Source organism: Hydra vulgaris, chromosome 12, assembly GCF_038396675.1.
Source record: "Hydra vulgaris chromosome 12, alternate assembly HydraT2T_AEP".
Taxonomy (NCBI): domain Eukaryota; kingdom Metazoa; phylum Cnidaria; class Hydrozoa; order Anthoathecata; family Hydridae; genus Hydra; species Hydra vulgaris.
The window spans coordinates 66,997,340-67,016,762 of NC_088931.1; the positions used below are offsets into that span (position 1 = coordinate 66,997,340).

The 19,423-nt window shown below is 28.6% G+C and overlaps 1 protein-coding gene and 1 long non-coding RNA gene across 2 annotated transcripts; one reads left to right on the forward strand and one right to left on the reverse strand.

Moving 5' to 3' along the window:
• Positions 1-3,586: 3,586 nt before the first annotated feature.
• LOC100202888 (retinoid-inducible serine carboxypeptidase) lies at positions 3,587-5,266 on the reverse strand. Its single transcript, XM_065814201.1, has one exon. It carries the CDS (start codon positions 5,021-5,023, stop codon positions 3,713-3,715), a length of 1,311 nt encoding a protein of 436 aa, XP_065670273.1. The 5' UTR covers positions 5,024-5,266; the 3' UTR covers positions 3,587-3,712.
• A 1,532-nt stretch (positions 5,267-6,798) lies between these two features.
• LOC136088459 (uncharacterized) lies at positions 6,799-16,250 on the forward strand. The gene is made up of 4 exons (XR_010642184.1): positions 6,799-6,924; positions 15,097-15,191; positions 15,335-15,481; positions 16,097-16,250. It is a non-coding gene; the product is annotated as an uncharacterized LOC136088459 (long non-coding RNA).
• The last annotated feature ends 3,173 nt before the right edge of the window (positions 16,251-19,423 follow it).

Sequence of the window (19,423 nt, forward strand, 5' to 3'; positions counted from 1 at the left end):
CGCACCAACTGCAGGGGTGAGTAGAGAAAGGGGTGAGTAGAGAAATGCCAAAATAAATATTAGTAAGCTTTAATTCAAATGCTAAAAACACCTTTTTTTTTGTAATCCTCAATAAATCACCTACTTGATGTTGTCGTGATTTTCTTTGACATTTTGAACAATAGCTATAATTATAAGTTTCTTGACTTTTCCATCATTAAACTTGTCGTGCTTTATACCCTATTTGTGTGAAAACTTGGTCTTGGTTTTATTTACTTTACAATCAAGAATACTTAAATTAACCTTTTTGAATATGGGGATATTTATTTATTTTCTACAAGTTTGATTGATTAGCTCAAACAAATTTTTGCTTATCGATTTAAAGCTCTGCAACCCAGTGGGCATGCGTCGTCCGGGGGACGTCCGTTAAACGTCTTACGGACGTCTGAACGTCCGTGAGACGTCTGACGGAAGTCCTCCGGACAACGCGTGCCTACTGGGAACGTCAAAGAAACAACCGAGAGCTCTGTATTCAACCACAAGTTTTTTATTACGTAGGATTCAAAAAACTTCTTTAACCTTTTCCAGGTTCCAAGAACACTACAAGCAGTTTTTTTGGATTTCACTTAATCCGAATATTGTTTTAAACCTTGTGACTTCATTAGCTGGCATCTTGTTATTAAGAAAAGGTGCTTTTGACTCCTATTTCTTCGTAATTTCAATGTTAAAAAAGTTTAGGTTCTTTGTTTGCTAGCTTTATTGAGCCACTTGCTATCTATCTGAAATGTAATATTATATAATTAACATCAACAACTGTCTGAACCTTCATGTTACTTTTACATTTTCTTGATCCTAGGTTAAACTTTGTACATGAATCTTACCTCTATACAGTGCAGTTTCAAGATTATTTCTGCAAACCGATATATTGTAAGGATGTGGTAAACTTTTTCTCACAGTACATAGACATCTCTGGCATACAGAGATGGGTAGAGGATGTAGCAAAATTGTAACTAACCTTATTTATTTTCAATTTTCTACTAATTCTTGGGAGATCTGTGCATTCACATGTAGATTATCTTCTTTTAATGATGAAAATTCGTACTCTAGAAAATTCATATTGTGCTGGAAGAACTGCTGGTTCATTTATATTTTTGGATGAGCTTCAGAGTTTTTCTTTTTTGAAAAAATCAAAAAACATTAAGTTATAACTAATATATTGTATATTCAGAGATGCTGAGTCTTTACTATTCGATCTTTATTCAGTTTCGAAATTACTAACATTGTCGGACAGAGTTCGCAGCTCGTTTGTTTAGCAGATGAAAATTGCTTCACAACTAAATGTGCCTATTTCTTCATTCTCTAACAATGTTTTTGTAATAGACAAACCTCCATATTGCATGAACATTTTTGTATTTCAAAGTTGGGCATTGCCAGTTTGAAGTTTCTTTAGATTTCAAATCAATAAAAGCACTGTTGTATAAATATTTTATCTGTAGCGCTGAGCAGGTTTACATGCAGCATAGGAAAAAACTTTCGCCTGATCAATATGTAACTAGCCAACAGAGATCTTTATTTTAAAAAGTAAATTCAATTAAGTTTCTGATTATTAAGTAGTTCTTTTGCAAATATGTACCTAACTATGTACAATTGATATTGTTGTAGATTTATTTACTTGAAAAGAAAAGGAATCCTGGTGGTAGCTTTTCCAGAAAATGATGAAAATAGTTAACAAGTACAAAGAAGTTTATGGTGAAAACGAAGACTTTAATCAGGCAGACGTCAATGAAGATATTAATTAATAAGAAAAACGTTATCAACCTTGCAAAAGAAATTTATTTTGTATAAAAAGTGTGTTATTGTGTTGTTGTTGTATATAAAAAAGCAGTTGAACATTGAATATGCTGTTGAAAAAATATTATTCAAAGTATATATTAAATTTCAAGTTTTTGTTTTGTTTTTAAAAAACAGTGTTCTAAACTAAAAGGTATACAAGCAGTATAACGAGAAAATAAAAATAATTAGAGAAGAACATTATATTAAACTATATAAGTTTCACTGAAGGTAAACAAAATTGCACATTAAAAATTATAGATTATATTATTTTAATAAATTACCTTAATACTAACGGTAACTCTGGGTTGAGTTTTTCCCCATATATTTGCCTAGTTTGTGTTAACCTTATCAATTGTATTAACTGGCGTTTACTTTATATAAATATGTATTACTATATATACTTATTTCTTGCTTTATAACTTTTAGCATTTTATGCATTTTGCAATTTTATTGGAGGTAATATCAATATGATTTCTCCACGATAGATTTTCGTCAATATATACTCTGAGAAACTGTTACTTTTCTCTCTCTCTTTATGATTATATTAACAATTAACAGGTCTTGCATAATTTGCTAACCGCACAGTGTCGCGTAAATTTTTTATACTATTTGGAATAGCTTTTGGGTTGACAATTTTTATTTTTTTCAATATAACATCAAATAAATCTACATCCAATTGGTTTAAACAAGGTTTTTTTTAATCACAGAACTCATTTTATTCTTAGAACACAGCTTTATTATAGAACTCATTTTCTGAAACCGGGCGGATCCGTAAAGGGTGATCGCCCCACTCTCCACCTTAGATTTTTTTAAAGTATTTTATTTGTGTATAGTTGAACTCTTGCCATTCGAACATATATCTCTTGTAATTCGAACCCTATAACTAAAAAAAAATCTTTTAAATCAAAAAAATCTTCTGTTCCTTAACGGTTTATACATTTAGGATTGAACTCCTATAACTATAACTTGAAAACTCTTGTAATTCGAATATTTTTCGAATATATTTTTTGCAATTCGAAATATTTTGAGATCTTTTAAGGATTTGAATGACATTTTAACAGTAAGTTCAACTGTATCTATATATTTAACACATCATGTTGTTTGAAAAAGAATGAAGTAAATTGTGTCTAATAGGCAAGCTGTTTAAAAATGCTATGAAATTTTAATAAAATTGTAAACCATAAAACTGACAACGTCCCTTACTTGATCCGCTAAATCAAAATAATTGCCCCCTTCCTTCACTTGATCCGCCAAATAAAAATAAAAAAATCGTCACCGCAGGCTAGATGGTCTGGATTTGCCTCTATAACCATGGCTAAACTTGAAATATTTTCCTAATGTTTTGAGATAATATTCAAACATCGAAACGTGAAAATTATTTAAAAAAATAATTTCCTATAAGTATATATATATATATATATATATATATATATATATATATATATATATATATATATATATATATATATATATATATATATATACATATATATATATATATATATATATATATATATATATATATATATATATATATATATATATATATATATATATATATAGATATATATATAGATATATATGTATATTTATATTTCGGGGGGCAGTGCTACCCCAAAATAGTTTTAAGAACCTTTTTTTTCGGTCATTTTTTCAGTCGATTTCTTCAAAATTATTTATTTGAAAAATTATTGGGGAAGGGGGACAAATAATATATATATATATATATATATATATATATATATATATATATATATATATATATAAAATCTAATTATTAAAATTACTATTTACAAAAGTGTATTTGGTCTAAATAACATCTTGTAACTCAATTAAATATGTTCGTGATTAAACAGCTACAAGTTATATATTGAAATTATGATAAAAACAAATCACAATATTAATTATCATCATTTAAAATTTGCTGCAACATTTCTAACGCCATTTCACTATTATCTGTCGGAACCATGTGACCAGCATTCATAATATAATAAAGACTAAAATTGTCAAGCTTTTTCAAAAAACCCTGAGTGTCTGATCCTTTTTCTTTGACATACAATGGTATACGTTTCTGATTTAAAAAAGATTCTAATTTATTCCACTGTAGTTTTTTGATCCATAACTCAGCTCCTGGAGTATCACAAATCATATCCAGCTGCCCTTGATAAACTACAACTTTTATTCCAGATGATATTAAAATATCAACAGCTTTTATGACAGGTTTCATAAAATCTTCCGATTGGTATTTAAATACATCATTTGATTGACCACCCCAAGTAACTGAGTCAGGAATTACACGCAGCTTTTTTCGTATTGCTCCATTCATTAAATCACTCAAGTTATCTTGATAGTAAACTGCAAAATATCGATTATAAAATTTATTTGAATTAGATTTAGTTAACAGTTCTGGAGCATTATGTTGTAAAACATTGTAAACATTAACATTATCAGTTAATGAGGAAATGACTTCTTCTGTTTCTGACCATAAATCTGTCGCAAGAATAAAATTATTATCTAACACAGCTTGAGCTGTTTTATTTGATATATCCATGACAGTTTGTAAATCTTTTTCATCTAATAAATTGTACTGATATAAATATGGTCCCCAAGTCATAACCGAGTCCACAGGTGAAATCCAAGAATCGCCTAGTGCTACACCTTGAAAGTTACAAATAATATCCTTGTTTTTAATACCTTCTAATAGTCTAACACCAAAAGCTGAAGTCATTTTTCCACCATATGATTCACATGTTATGTAAAAAGGAACTGTTGAAAACTCAGGTTTTTCGCTAAAAAAATACTTAAGAAAAATGTAAAGATCTTCAGCTATTTGAGTTACATTTCTTGTATATGCATCAGGATTTGTGACATAACTAAATCCAGCACCAACAGGGTTATCAACAAACAGAAGATTTGATATTTTAACCCAAGTATTTTGTCTTGGATTTAAGTTACTATCTAACGGGCCAATTTCCATAAAATTTCCGAAACCAGTGGATGATGCACCAGGTCCGCCCTGAAGCCATAACACTAGAGGTAATGACAAACTTTTTTCGACATCCTCTGCAGAATAAAGCCACCAAAATGTGTAAGCGTCCTGTCTAATATTGAAATAACCCCAATCTTCAGCAGAGTTAGAGGATAATGGAACAGTTAATACAGTAGTCACATACAAAAAATTAAAGTAAGCTATCGCACAAGCGAAAATCATATTAATAACAATATTAAACAACTTCAGAGTTATATATATTTTAATATAAGTGAACTAAACTTATTACAATTTATTTACATAGCTTGCATATGTTGCGTCATGCTATTCATCATGTGATAGTCATTCAAGTTATAATCAATAAACAAAGTTAATCCATGTCATTCTTACTGTTTTTTAGTTTAGTTTTTTAGCGTTTTTACGGATGGTTTATAATAAGATTTTGAATTTTTAATAAATGACAGATCTGCAAAAATAACAGGCTGCGTGGAAATTTGAAAATCTGCGTTTTATTGAAAATTTTACTTAAAATTATCCAATAGAATCGTTTCTTTTTATTTATTTTTGTTAAGTATTTATAATCCGAAAATATCTTTTTTAGTCAAAAAAGTCTATTTATTTCTAACTTTGAAATATTCAGAAAATGACTCTTTACATTTCCGTAAACAGTAAAAATGTTAAAATCGAATTTTTCAAATTAGTTTTCACTTCAGACAAATTACTTCCATAATCTCTTTATAGTCTTTTAAATTTTTTTTTATTTATTTACCATAAAAATTCTTCACAATACACAGAATATAAATAAAAGATTAATGGAAGGACTTCATGAAGATTATATAGATGTTATCACGAAGCCCAGGGGCGGATCTAGGGTTCGGCACATAAGGCGGCCGCCAAGAGAGAAATATTATATTGCTGTTAAAATCTAACTTGCTTTACGTGAAATTATAATTTCATCGGACTATTTCTATTATTCGTGGATTTGGCGTTGCTGAGGAGTAACTACGATAAACACGGAAGTGTTACAAACTATGATTAGGCATAGAGGCTTTTTCGTGCTTAAGGCGAAATAAGTTTTGCCTAACCTAATCTCGGTACGAGGTGTGTATTTTTAATCACTTTTACTAACGAAAGTTAAAGTAGTTTGGAACTAAGTGGTCAATCCGCCTAATCTGATCTGGATCTAGATCAGTGCTGGCCAGAATTTTTAACGCGAGTGCCGCATATAATTACTAACGCGTGTCGGAGAGCCGCAATAAATATGTTGCTATGCCAACTTCAAAAAAAAGAATTGGCGAGAATTTTTAGAATTTTTTTAATGGAAATTGTGCTTTTATAAATAAATTTAGTAAGTACAAAATTCATGTTTAGTATTTAGTTTTTGTTAAAATAAAGAATGTAAAAACTATTCTTTAAATGTATACTTGGCTACATAAAATCTGATTCCATTTTATTCACACTAGAAAAGTATATGTAGAAAAAATGGAGAAAGCATCACTCCAGATCATTAATTTTTTTTTAAATTAACACAATTACAACAAACATAACTTTTCTTCTAAAAATAATTGGGAGCAAGATACAAAAATCTAAAGATAAAAAGGTTTCTTTAAAAAAAAAATTATGCTAATTTATTTGATTTAAACTTACTTTTATTCAAACTGAACTTTATTATAACCACTTAATAGCATAAGTTACTAAAAAATGCAAAATACCAAATAAATCACTACAAAATAAAACAAATTTTTTAATGATTTTCAGTTAAATTCAAATAACTTTTACTTTTTTCAATTAAAAAATAAATTTTCGTCATGAAGCAAAAAATTGAAAGAATTCTTTTTATAACATCAATTATTTTGTAAAAGACCATTAGAATATTCTTCTTGCATAATAACTTGCAAAACTCACGATATATTTATTAGGCGCTAAGATTTTGAATACTAATGGTAAGTTTTTTAAAATCTGGTTTCAAACTTGTAGTTGATATTCTAAGCAACTCTAACAAATAATCTACTATAACACTAGTTAGATTGGCACGATACTTTGGTTTAACAAGTTTCATTGTTGAAAATAAAGACTAACATATATATGTTATAATCATATATAAATGATTAAAAGATTTTAAGGTAAGATCTTTCTGAAATATAATATTTTTTTGAAAACTAAAAATAGTCTGAGCAAGATTAGATATATTACTTTTCTTTTCCCTGAAGTGGCAAGTTCAGATTTTGTAAATGTTGCATTACATCAGTTAAAAATAAAAGATCATGCAAAAAAATTCACATCGCCAAAGGTTTCAAATGTCTTTTGCTTTTCAAGCAAAAAAGATTTAATTGGTTCTAATAGTTCTATAAACCTATAAATAACGCCACTACTTGAAAGCCATCTTATAGCACAGTAAAATGACAAGTCACTTGGTTTGTCAGCAAGTTCCAATTCACTAATGAAATTTTTAAACTGTCTGTCATTTTTTGCATTAGATCAAATATAATTTACAATCTCCAGCACTGATTTAAAAATAATTGGAAAATTAAAATGTTTTGCTGCTAAATGCTCTCGATGAGCCACACTATGAGCTGAGATAAACACTGGATACGTTGGATCCCTTTTTAGTAAACCAATAAGCCCAAAATGTTTTCCAACCATTGCTGTTGCACCATCTGTAGCAACACTAACAATCTTGTTCTTAGGAGCATTGCCTTTCACCAGAACAGTGTCAAGGGCTTCCTTTAAATCACAAGTTTTATCTTTTACTCTACTAAATCTAGCAACTCTTCTTTCACAAGTACATCTGATGTTACATATCTAACAAATATTGCCATTTGAGGTTGTCTTAAATATCTGTTGATTCATCCAATGCCAAATTGAATCCTTCACAATTTTTTAAGTCATTTAACAAACGCTGTTCAACTTCGACACTAATCTCAGATATTCTTCTTTCAGTTGTATGTCGATAAACAGAATTATTTGAAATTAACCTTTGAAGTTTGCTATTATTAGGATCTAAAACTGAGATCACACCTAAAAGATTTTTTTTTACAAACTTTCCATCGGTGTAAGGATGTTTACTTCTTGCAATATTCCAAGCTATAATAAAACTTGCTTCTGTAGTAATATTTGATTCTTTGCTGGAATATGAAACATTCATTTGTTGATTTTTAAGTATTGTTTAAAGCAACTCGATTTTTTTTTTCCTACGACATGAATTTATTGGGTATTCCTCATAAAAAACATGTTTTGTTTCATAGTGACGTTTAACATTTAAGGTGACCATACGTACGCGTTTGGCGCGTAAAGTAAGCGTTTGACGGTAGTTTTGCGCGTTTGGGGTTTGTACTCGTTTGTGTACGCATTTATATAATAAAAAAATAAAAAAAAGTTCTTTCAAAAAATATTATTTGAAAGACTTTTAATAAATGAATTTTCTAAAATATAGATAAATAACAAAATGAATAAAATTCCAATATTAAAACTTAACTATAAAACACGAAACTAAATGAATTAAATTCCCGTAAGCATTAAAAAAAAAAGTTTTTAAAACTCCCATTAGAGAAGAAAAAAAATTACTTCGAAAGATTTTTCAACTACGACAAAGAAAATGCGCTCGTTTTACACAAATTTTGTTTGCCTTGTAATGTCTTTTTTCCCTAATTATTGTAAATAACGCTTTGCGATTTATTTTAATAAGAAGTTCATAAAAATAAGTGTTTATAAAAAAGTAATTTAAGTTTTATATAAATATTTATACATTAAATTCAAAAAATGAATAGTAAGAAGAGAAGGTTAAACACATTTAATGATAATTTTTAAAAAAATGTTTCCTTTCTTAACGCAGAGCAAAAGCCTCAAATGTACTATTTGTCAAAGCCATGGCTTACTATATAACAGGCCTTGCCAACGCGCGGCTAGCGTAAAAAACTGGAGGCAAGATAGTTTTATATTTGAAAAACTAACAAGCAGTTTTACAAAATAAATACGGGGGTGGTTTTTTTTTGTAACAATAATAATTATAAAACATTAATAAATAATTATTATAAAATTAACAAAATAATTTTCATTTAAAATTTGTTTTAATAAAATTAATTTAATTTGAATATATATATATATACATAAGTTTAATATTTTCATAAAATTTACAATAACCAAACTCCCGTAATCATTTTAACTAACTTCCAAATTTAAAAAAAAAAGTTAGTTGAGAGGTGAAGGATTAAGCAAAGGATTTAATTTAGTATTTAAAAAATGGTTCGTCGATGTTGTGTAACAAATTGCAATGGCAATTATAATCCTCCGAATAGAGTTAAAACATTTAGACTTCCAAGAAACATTGAAGAACGAAAACGTTGGATTGTTATAATACCAAGAGATAATGTTCCTGATACTAATAACACCGTAGTATGTGAAAGACATTGGCCAAAAAATTATTCAACTGTTACTGATTATGGAAAGCTGAGACCTCGTGATGCTCCGTCAGTATTTGATTGTATAAAGCCAAGCTTAGTTCCTACTGTACCCATGCCACTTAGAAAAACATCAAAAAGTCTTAATAGTGTTCGCTGGCAAGAAGAGGACGAGTTAGCAATATTTAATTCACAAGAAAAAGTAGAAAGTATTAATGTTTTATATGAAAAGTTAAAAACTAATGAATTTAATTTTGCTATTATTAATTATTTATGCAATGATATATTATATATTCAGTCTTCAGACTTTTTAGAGGAAAGTGCTATTGCTAGATTTCTTCTTTGCATATATAAAGATCTCACTTTTGAAGCATTTCATTGTGGAGTTAAAATTAGTGTTATGACTTTATCATCTAACCGAGTTTATATTATGAACAAATTTTCTCATATCCAAGAAGCATTAAGATTTTTAAATTGTTGTGAAATAACACCCAAAAAAGAAGTTGTATATCAACAAATTTTGTCAATGAATAAAACATGTATTGGGGGAAAAAAGTATCCAAAAGAAACAATTGTGCGAGCATTTGAGTATTTTTCTCTTTCACGATCAGCCTACAATCGCATCAGAGAAGATTTTGAACTTCCAAGTTTACGTACTTTAGGAAGAATTACATCTAAATGTAAATCTTTAGATGATACCACTTATATCAGACATATTTTCTCTAATCTTAGAGATGATAGACAAAAAACATGCATTTTACTTCTTGATGAGGTTTATGTTAAACCAATGTTGCAGTATCATGGTGGCATAGTATTTGGTAAATCAGTTAACAAACCTCATCTCTTAGCAAACACAGTACTGAGCTTTTTGGTTGTAACATTGTTTAATGGACCAAAATTTCTTTACAAAATAATACCAGTCAGAGAACTTGATGCTGAGTTTCTTTTTGAACAGACAACCCTGATTCTTGATGCAATTAAAAATGATGGGGGCAATGTTGTTGCTATTGTCTGTGATAGTAACAGAGTCAATCAGAAGTTTTATAACTTTTTTGAAAAAAAAGAAGCATGGTGTACTAAAGATAATATTTTTCTTTTATTTGATTATGTTCATTTATTAAAAAGTATACGTAATAACTGGATCACAGAAAAAACTCAAGAACTTGAATTTTATATTGATGGAGAAAAAAAAATAGCACGGTGGGTTGATATTATTAATTTGTATAAGTTTGAAACAAAAAACATTGTCAAAATGTCTAAATTAACAGAAGTTTCTGTTTATCCAAACCCAATTGAAAGACAAAAAGTTATCACTTGTCTGCAAGTGTTTTGCGATAAAACATTGTCAGCATTAAAAAGTCATCCAGACCTGCGTGAAAATGAAGGGACGATTATTTTTATCTCTAAAGTCGTTGAATTTTGGAAAATTTGTAATGTTCACAGTCCATATGCAGACATTTGTTTGAAAGATTCTAATCGAGCTGCTATTACTTCTGCTAATGATGACAATTTAAGCAAACTTTCTGCAATTGGTGATTTTGCAATACAGATGAAAAAAATAGAAAAAACAAAAAGAGTCAAATTACTAACAAGAGACACTGCTAATTGTTTAGCTCAGACCTGTTATGGTTTGGTTCAGTTGTCAAAATATCTTTTAGATACAACTCATCAGTATGTATTATTAGGCAACTTTACAACAGATCCATTAGAAAAGCTCTTTGGAAAATTAAGACAAGGCTCAGGAGGAACTTATTTTATTTCCGTTCAACAAGTTCTTGAAAAAGTAACTATATATCGTACTAAGTTGCTATTAAAGTTTGAGAAAAGTTCAGATTTGTTAGCCAATCTTGGTTCAGATCACTCTTGTCCAAAATGTAAATTTTTACCAAGCGAGTAAAAATTATTTATTTGCAACGTTATTGACAATTTACCTGCTCTGTGTGATTCATTGACTGTTGATATTAAAATGTCATTAGTTTATATTGCTGGGTACATTATTCGTGAAGATGAAAATCCAGATGACACCTTTTATTTTTATGAAGCCTATGGAAATTTTGTAAAGGACATAAATCGAGGAGGTTTAACAATTCCTGGTGACAAAGTCTGTCAATGGGCAACTTACTGTTACATTCTTTTTTATGAAGTATATAATGACACTTGTCGGTCATCACTGTGTAACCTCCTTATGATGCTATCAGAATTTTATTCATTAGGTATGCAAAGACATCATGGATTAACAATGATAAATATTTTATTTAATAATTATTGTCGACTCTATTCACCTCGTTCCCACAAGGAGCCAAAGCAGAAGTTGATAAAACTCAACGCAAAGTAAAATTTTTGCAACGTTTTTAACAAAAACTGTAAAAGAGTGTTTAGTAAAATATCTAAAAAGCTTGTATTTACTTTTTATTCTCTAAAGATTTTATCTCTTTTTTCTCAAAAATTTATTTTTAATAATTAAAAAAACCCATTAATAAATTTTGTGGTAAATGCTAATATGAAATTATAGCAAAATATAAATCTATATATACTAAATTGTTTAAACATAATTAGTTTTAGATACATTTAAGTTAATTTAAAATTTTTATAAATGTTATTCGTTAGTTATATTACAATGTTAGTTATAAACAAAATTAAAAAAAAAAAAGACTAATAAATTCATCTTTTTACTTTTTATAAGTTAATTTTAGTAGATATATCATACAAATATTATATTCATGAGAAAATCACCTAACTGAAAATGTAAACTACTGCAAAGTAATATTTTTAATCTTGCCTCCAGTTTTTTACGCAAGCCGCGCGTTGGCAAGGCCTGTTATATAGTAAGCCATGGTCAAAGCCTATTTGACATTAGTAGTCGTGGACGGTCTGCAATTGAAGATCATTGCAAATCTATCAAACACAAAATGACATTGGATGCATCTATATCGTCAAACAAAATCACAAAGTTGATGAAGAAAGCCCTGACGGCTTTGGTCAAAATGAAAAAATATTAGCTATTCAAGAAAGAACAGTTGCATTCCGCACAATCAAACACAATCATACCTTTAGAAGTGCTGATTGTACATCAAAGCTAATTAAGAAATTTTATAATCCAAGATTTGCTTGTGCGCGTACAAAATGTGAAGCAATAATTGTAAATGTGTTCAAGAAATATTGTGAAACCAACTCAGAAAATGCTTTATTAAAAGCATCATATGTGTCGATTCATTCTAATGCATCAAACCACAAGGATGTTAAAATGTATCCAATTTTGGCTCGTTATTTTTATGTTAAAGAGGGAGTGAAAATTCAGCTGATTAACATGGATTGTGTAAATGGATCAGGTGTTTTATCAGAAGTTATCTTTAAATGCATTAACGTTAACAATATTTCGTCAAAGTTTTGGCTATTTCTGCAGACAACACCAATACTAATTTCGGAAGTTTAAAACGAAACGGTAATAACAATATTCACAAAAAGTTAATCGTTAAGCTAAACCGTGAAATCATTGGTATTGGTTGCAATGTTCATATTTTATCTAACGCAATAAACACTGCATCTGGTTGTTTATCTTTTGATGTAGAGATAATTATTCCTTAAACTTATTAATTTTTTTACCATATTATTGGTCGAGTTTCTAGTTTAGAAATTTTCTGCGATGAGGCCAGAGTGGAATATCAAAAATTGCTAGGGTTCTCAAAAATTCGTTGGTTGGCCTTACTTCCAGCTATCGAAAGAGAGTTTAAGGTATATCAGCCACTAAGATCATACTTTTTAAGCTTAGAAAATTGTCCGAAACTTTTATTTGACTTTTTCAACAACGAATTGGGTGAAATAGTATTGTTTTTGGTTCACAGTCAAGCCAATGTTTTTCATAACACGGTAGAAAAAATTGAGAAAGATGATATTTCTGCTGCTGAAGTTGCCGTAGTATTAAAAGAGTTGAAAGACCAGATAAAATCTAGAAAAGAAGAAAAATTTTTACCTTTTATGGTAAGACAGCATTTGCAAGTTACCGAAGAAAGTAGTCATCATTTGAAAAACCAATTTCTGAAAGAAGTTGACATTTTTTGCAGTGTCTGACTAGAGTATATAGATGAGTGGACGCGTCACTTTAATCAGGTTGAAGCTTTTAAATGGTCTTTACTTAACTGTAAAGTTGAATGGATTGAAATTATTGAAACTGTAACTTTTTTGAAAAAAATCAATAGAAATTACATTTGATGACAATGAATTGTTCGACTAAAGAACTAATTTAAATTGCACAAGGGAAAAGTTTTCTTCTTGGAACTCACATTCCGTTGGTTGTGACAAGCGATAAGTTGAAATTTTTCCTCATTACAAAAATAATCACGTTCCTTATAACGATTTGTTAAAATTGGTGGAAGCCGCTTTATGTTTGCCAGGTACATACGCTTCTGTAGAGCGATTGTTTTCGATTGCCAATGATATTTGGAAGGAAGGGAAATCCCAACTTACAATTAAAACTTTGGCAGCTATTTTGTTCGTTAAATTTAGTTTAAGAAAATAAAGCTGCTCAGAATTTGCAGAAAAATTTAAAAAAAATGACATGTTGCTGAAAAAAATTCATTCTTATGAAAAATATTTGTGATTTAAAAATGCAAATATTATTTAATATTTTTTCCACAATTTGTTTCTTCACATCTTATTTTAGGATAAATAAACGAACTTTTAGTAACACCCATTTAAACCAGGTCCGTAAGCAGAGCAGGAGCGAGGGGGACACGTGCTCCCCTGAGCTTCGTCCTGTTTGACTAAAAAATTGAAATTAAACATATATTCAAAAATTGTTAGTACAACACAAAAAAAGGCCCGGCAAAACCATCTTGAAAATATAAGAAAATATAATTAATCATTTAATTAAATTTATGCAAAATCTTATCAAAAAATAGGTGAATATAGACGCTAAAAAAAATTGCCCTTGGGCGCTTTTACTTTTATTTTATTTTTGGCGCCGCTTATAAAAGTGCTCCCCCTTCAAAAAAATGGTATTTAGTTCAGGCTATTATGTATGTATTTATACATGCCAAATTTGCCTTGTACGCGTCTGGAATTTTTCAAATATGGTCACCTTATTAACATTTCATGTCTTATTATGTGCAAGTTCAGTATTGCAAATTAAACATATAGGCTTATTTTCTTTTTCAATAAATGCGTATTTTTCTGTCCAATCGCCATGAAATAATTTGTTCTTATCTTTAATTTTTCTTTTCTTACTTTTATTGTGAAGTTCTTTATTGTCACCTTTTGCTATATCCATTTTTCAAACAATATGTCTTCCGGCTATGTATAATTCAAGCTTTTATTATCAGTAAATCAATAAAACTTTTGAAAAGAGCCGCTATTTGGCCATTCCTGATCTAGATAAAAAGTTTGGAAATTAATTGTGCAACTTGATAAAAATAGATAAACAAGGCGAATAATTGCATTAGGATTTTGCAGTTAGGTATCTGCAGTTTTATGAATTTGCAAAAAGCACACAATAATTTGTTTTCTCTTTTTGTTACATTATAAAAATGTATGCTTGGCTTAGTGAATTACAAACTGATAGCACAGTTTTGTGATAATGCTGCTGTTATTTTTGTATATGTAAACATATATTAATAAAATATAAAATACATATCTACATAAAAGATATGTATATATATATATATATATATATATATATATATATATATATATATATATATATATATATATATATATATATATCACAACATCAATGTTACAAAACTATTCTAGCAATTTGTAATTTACTAAGACAAGCATGCATTTTTATAGTATTATTATAAAAACATATGCTTGTCTTTGTAAAGTACAAACTGCTAGCATAGTTTTCTAATAATACTTTTGTGATGTTATTATATGTAAACATACATTTTTTAAATATAGATTCTGCATGATGTCAAATGCAATAGAAGCAACATTTTTTCCAGAAAAGATACAGCTGATTGATATTGCCTTAAGCCTGACGACTAGCAATAATTGTCAGTTATTTAAATTTCTTATTAATTAGCCTTATTTTGTTTAAATTTAACTGCACTATTTGTGTTCAGAGAGTAGTAATATTCAGGTTATAAGAATCATTTTAAAAACTTTTGAATATTAAAATTGCTTTGTTTACTGTTAGTAGTGTACAATGTGGATTTTAAGATGTGGATTTCAAGATGTGGATTTCAAGATGTGGATTTCAAGATGTGGATTTCAAGATGTGGATTTCAAGATGTGGATTTCAAGATGTGGATTTCAAGATGTGGATTTCAAGAATGAGATATAGGTATAATTTCAATTTAAATTTATGGATATTTTTTATAGAAAAAATAATGACCTAAATTTAGTGAGGGTTTTTAACGTACATAATAAAAAAAGTTTAACTCAGTCTTAAATCTCTAGTGTGCAAAGTAAACAGGGGGAAGTCATAATAAATAAGGTGAAGCGAGAACTTTTTGAAAATATGAATTCGGGTAGATGAGAAAAAAATTCACAGTTAATAAATTAGTAGGGGGCGTTCCTTTGACACCTGACATGAGTTGTGCATGAAAGGGGATGGGGTTTTGAGATTAGTTGGGGAATAATTTACTCAAAAAAGTTTCGCCAAAGGAGAAATAAATCCTAGACCCGCTCTTTACAATTTAAAGTTTCAACAGTATTTAAATAGTATAATTTTACAACTTTTGTGAAGTTATATACATTACAGTTAAATAAATAAACAAGTTTAAAATAAAACTAATAATATTTAATCTTTAGAAATAGATAAAGATGTTTTCTAGAGAAAAAATATATTTTTTTAACTTTAGTTTAAAATTATTATAAGTCAAATTAATAGAAAAATTGGTATTAGGTGTTATACCTAATACCAATTTTTCTATTCCATATATATTTTATTCCATAGATATGGACCACGAAAAGAAATACAAAATTAATTATTCTTATTTCGACAAAAATGGGCATTGAGATAACTATCAGTACTTAAATCATATTCATTTTTGGGTTTTAAAACACGAAGATTTTGGAATACACAAGAAGACAATTTTTCTTTATATTTAAACATAAAATGTAAAATGTTATTAACGTTTAGTTAGTAAATATTTAAGACTTTCATTTCTTTTAGGAGTGGCTTAGAGTGCGTAAAACAGTTTTTAAAATTTATTGCGCGAGCTTCGTGTTTCTGATAACGATAAAGAGATTTAAGTTTTGTTTTGTTATTGCTACCCCATACGATATTTGCATAATTGATGTTGCAATTAACAAAGGAATAGTATAGCTGTGTTGATTGTTGTTTGTTTAATATGTCTCTTGCTTTATATATAATACCAATAGGTTTCGCAACTTTTGAGGAGCTACTGTAAATGTGATTTTTCCAGGATAGATTTTCAACAATATACCCTCCTAAAATTATTACAAATTTCTCTTTTTTAATAGTTATATTGTCAATAAAAAGGTCAGGTAATAGAGTTGACAATCTTTGTTTTTTAGAGAGTGGACGAAATGTGTCCATTTAGTTTTATCAATGTTTAGAGACAACTTATTTATTTTGAACCAATTAAAAACTTTTTTAAGCTCGTTTGTCATGTTATTAAAAAGTGTATTTGTATTTTCATGAGATAAAAACAAGTTTGTGTTTTCTGCAAAGATTATGGTTGATAAGTTTATTAAGATCATTGATATATATATTAAAATTAGAAGTGGTCTAAGTATAGATCCTTGCAGAACACCACATATAATATTCATTAATACCTGAGAGTCAGAGTTCACTGCAAAACATATTGTTTGCGATTTGTTAAAAAGCTTTTGAATCAATTAAATTTTAAATCTTTTACACCATGAGAGACTAATTTTTTTTAATAAAATCTCGTGATCGCCAGTGTCAAAAGCCTTGGACAGGTGTATAAAAACTCCTAATGCAAGTTGAGATTTTTTAAAAGACTCTGATATATTGCGCGTAAGTTGGAGGATAGCGTACTCAGTTGAATTATTCATTTTAAAACCAAATTGGTATTCATTAAGCAATTTATTCTCAATAAGGTATGTATAAACACGGTTATACATTATTCTCTCGATAATTATGAAATAGTCATTTATAGTAGTATAATCACCGGTCTTAAAAACAGGTATTATCTTTGTTATTTTTAGATGATCTGGTTAAGATCCGTGAATAATAGATGGTCTAAATACTTTATAAAGAATGTTTTTGATAACATCGTAAGAGTCGATTATAATATTTCCATTATTGCCATCAGATCTTGTGGCCTAATTTTGTTTTAATGATTTAAAAGCATCATTAAAAACTCAATTCAGTAAAATTTATTTTTGAGTTACTTAGAATTTGCACATTATTAACATGTTTATTTTTTATGTTTGGAATGCTTTAAGATAATAAGATTTTTTAAAGGACTTTGGAAATCCAAAGAAGTAATATGTCATTTGCATTTTAGAATTATTTCACACAATGGAAAATCTAACTCATAGACTTCATAGAATAATTTAAAAAAAGTGCTGTAGATAGTGTTTATGTTAGAGTCAAAATTTATTCAAGTTTATCAATGTAAGCTGTTTTTTAAAGGAGATTTTTATTATTGTATTTTCGCATTTTTATTGTTACTTTTTCCTTGTTCAATCGTTTAGAATCTACGCTTATAAAGAAAAATATAGGAAAATGATCGGAGACGTCACTTTTAATAATTCCCTTTTTTAGTGGTTTATTAAAAAAATCAGTAGTTAAGATATTGTTAATTAATGACGATGAGAAATTTGCAATTCTAGTCAGTCGGTTGATTATCGGTATTGTTCCCATTTCGAATAAGTTGTTGTAGAAAGTTTTAATGATTTATTTTCGAAATTATCAAAACAGTTTAGGTTGAAATCTCCAATAAGATACTTTATTTTCTTTTCTAGATCAGTTTTCTCTAATATGTTTTTTTGTAAAAACTGCAAAATTTTTCCGTTTTAACAGTTGGTAATTTTAGTAGTTTATTGGTAATATTGGTATTTATGTTAGTTTGCACTATGTCGTAATTTTATACAAATGGGTGGGCAAAAATAGTTTTGAAGAAAGTAACAACTTTTATTTAATTTTTTATCTTTATGTCATTTAGACTAACAATTTATTAACTTATTTAGTTCAAAAACCTGAACGGCGCTGCGTTTTGACCCAATTTTAAGAGTTTTTTATAAAAGTACAAATTTCGAATTTTTTTATTTTTTATTGTTAAACTTAATGTAGGGAAAATTTTTAAGATTTGTTGGGCCCTAATAACTGTTCTTTTAGGGGACAACTCCGAACAACTAGCTGCGCCACTGATTATTTTATTTATTATTAATTATATTGTTTTGTTTGAGCAGGTAACTTGTAAAGATAACCCATTGCCCTCACAGATCTAATTAGTAAACTGTGTAGTAGGCCATAAATACCTACGAGGACACTAGTACTTCTGCAAAAGGTTACAAACTTGTTTTAATTTTTAAAAAGAGAATATTTAAAAAAATTTCTTCAAAATATTAATTTTTCACAATTTTTACTTTTAATATTGCTATATTTATTTCACACGTCAATGTTTTCATCTTTCAAATAATCTTCATTAGTAGCTTCTAAATCGTTCATTATTTCATCTTCTAAATTAATAATTTCTGTTGGTTCCAATAATTCTAAGTCTGAGGATTCTAGTTCTGTCAGTTTGATTGATTTCTCATTGTCCACTTCTAAAATTAAAAAATTCTTTATTTTTTCTAGAAGTTTGAGGACAACTTTCTCCGTCCGTCTAGATTTCAAGGAGATGAAACTAGTAAGAGGTTCTGATGATCTCATTGCACGTTTAGAGACGTCTTTAAAATTTGCTTGCCTTTAACATTTACGAGCATGTAGTTCACGATGTCGTCTGTAATATTTGTTTTGGCATTCAGATGCTTCCTCGGCTAAAACTCCCAAGGGAAGTGGCGAGTTTATCATTATTTCTGCTCCATGTGCAAGAACTTTGTGAACTGTTGACGGCATTTTATACCAATCATACAGATCTAAATATTGACGGTATACTGTTTTACAGTATAGCTCAAATAATTCTGGATTCAATGTTTGCTGACAACTTATTGCAGTTAAGATATTTTTTAACATTTTAATAATTGTCTTATCAATCCATAATATTTCGCTTAGTTCTTTTGGGTCAGAGAACGCTTTTCTACAAACATTTCCGGTGGTAGATGTTCCTGCTCCACTAACTGCGCA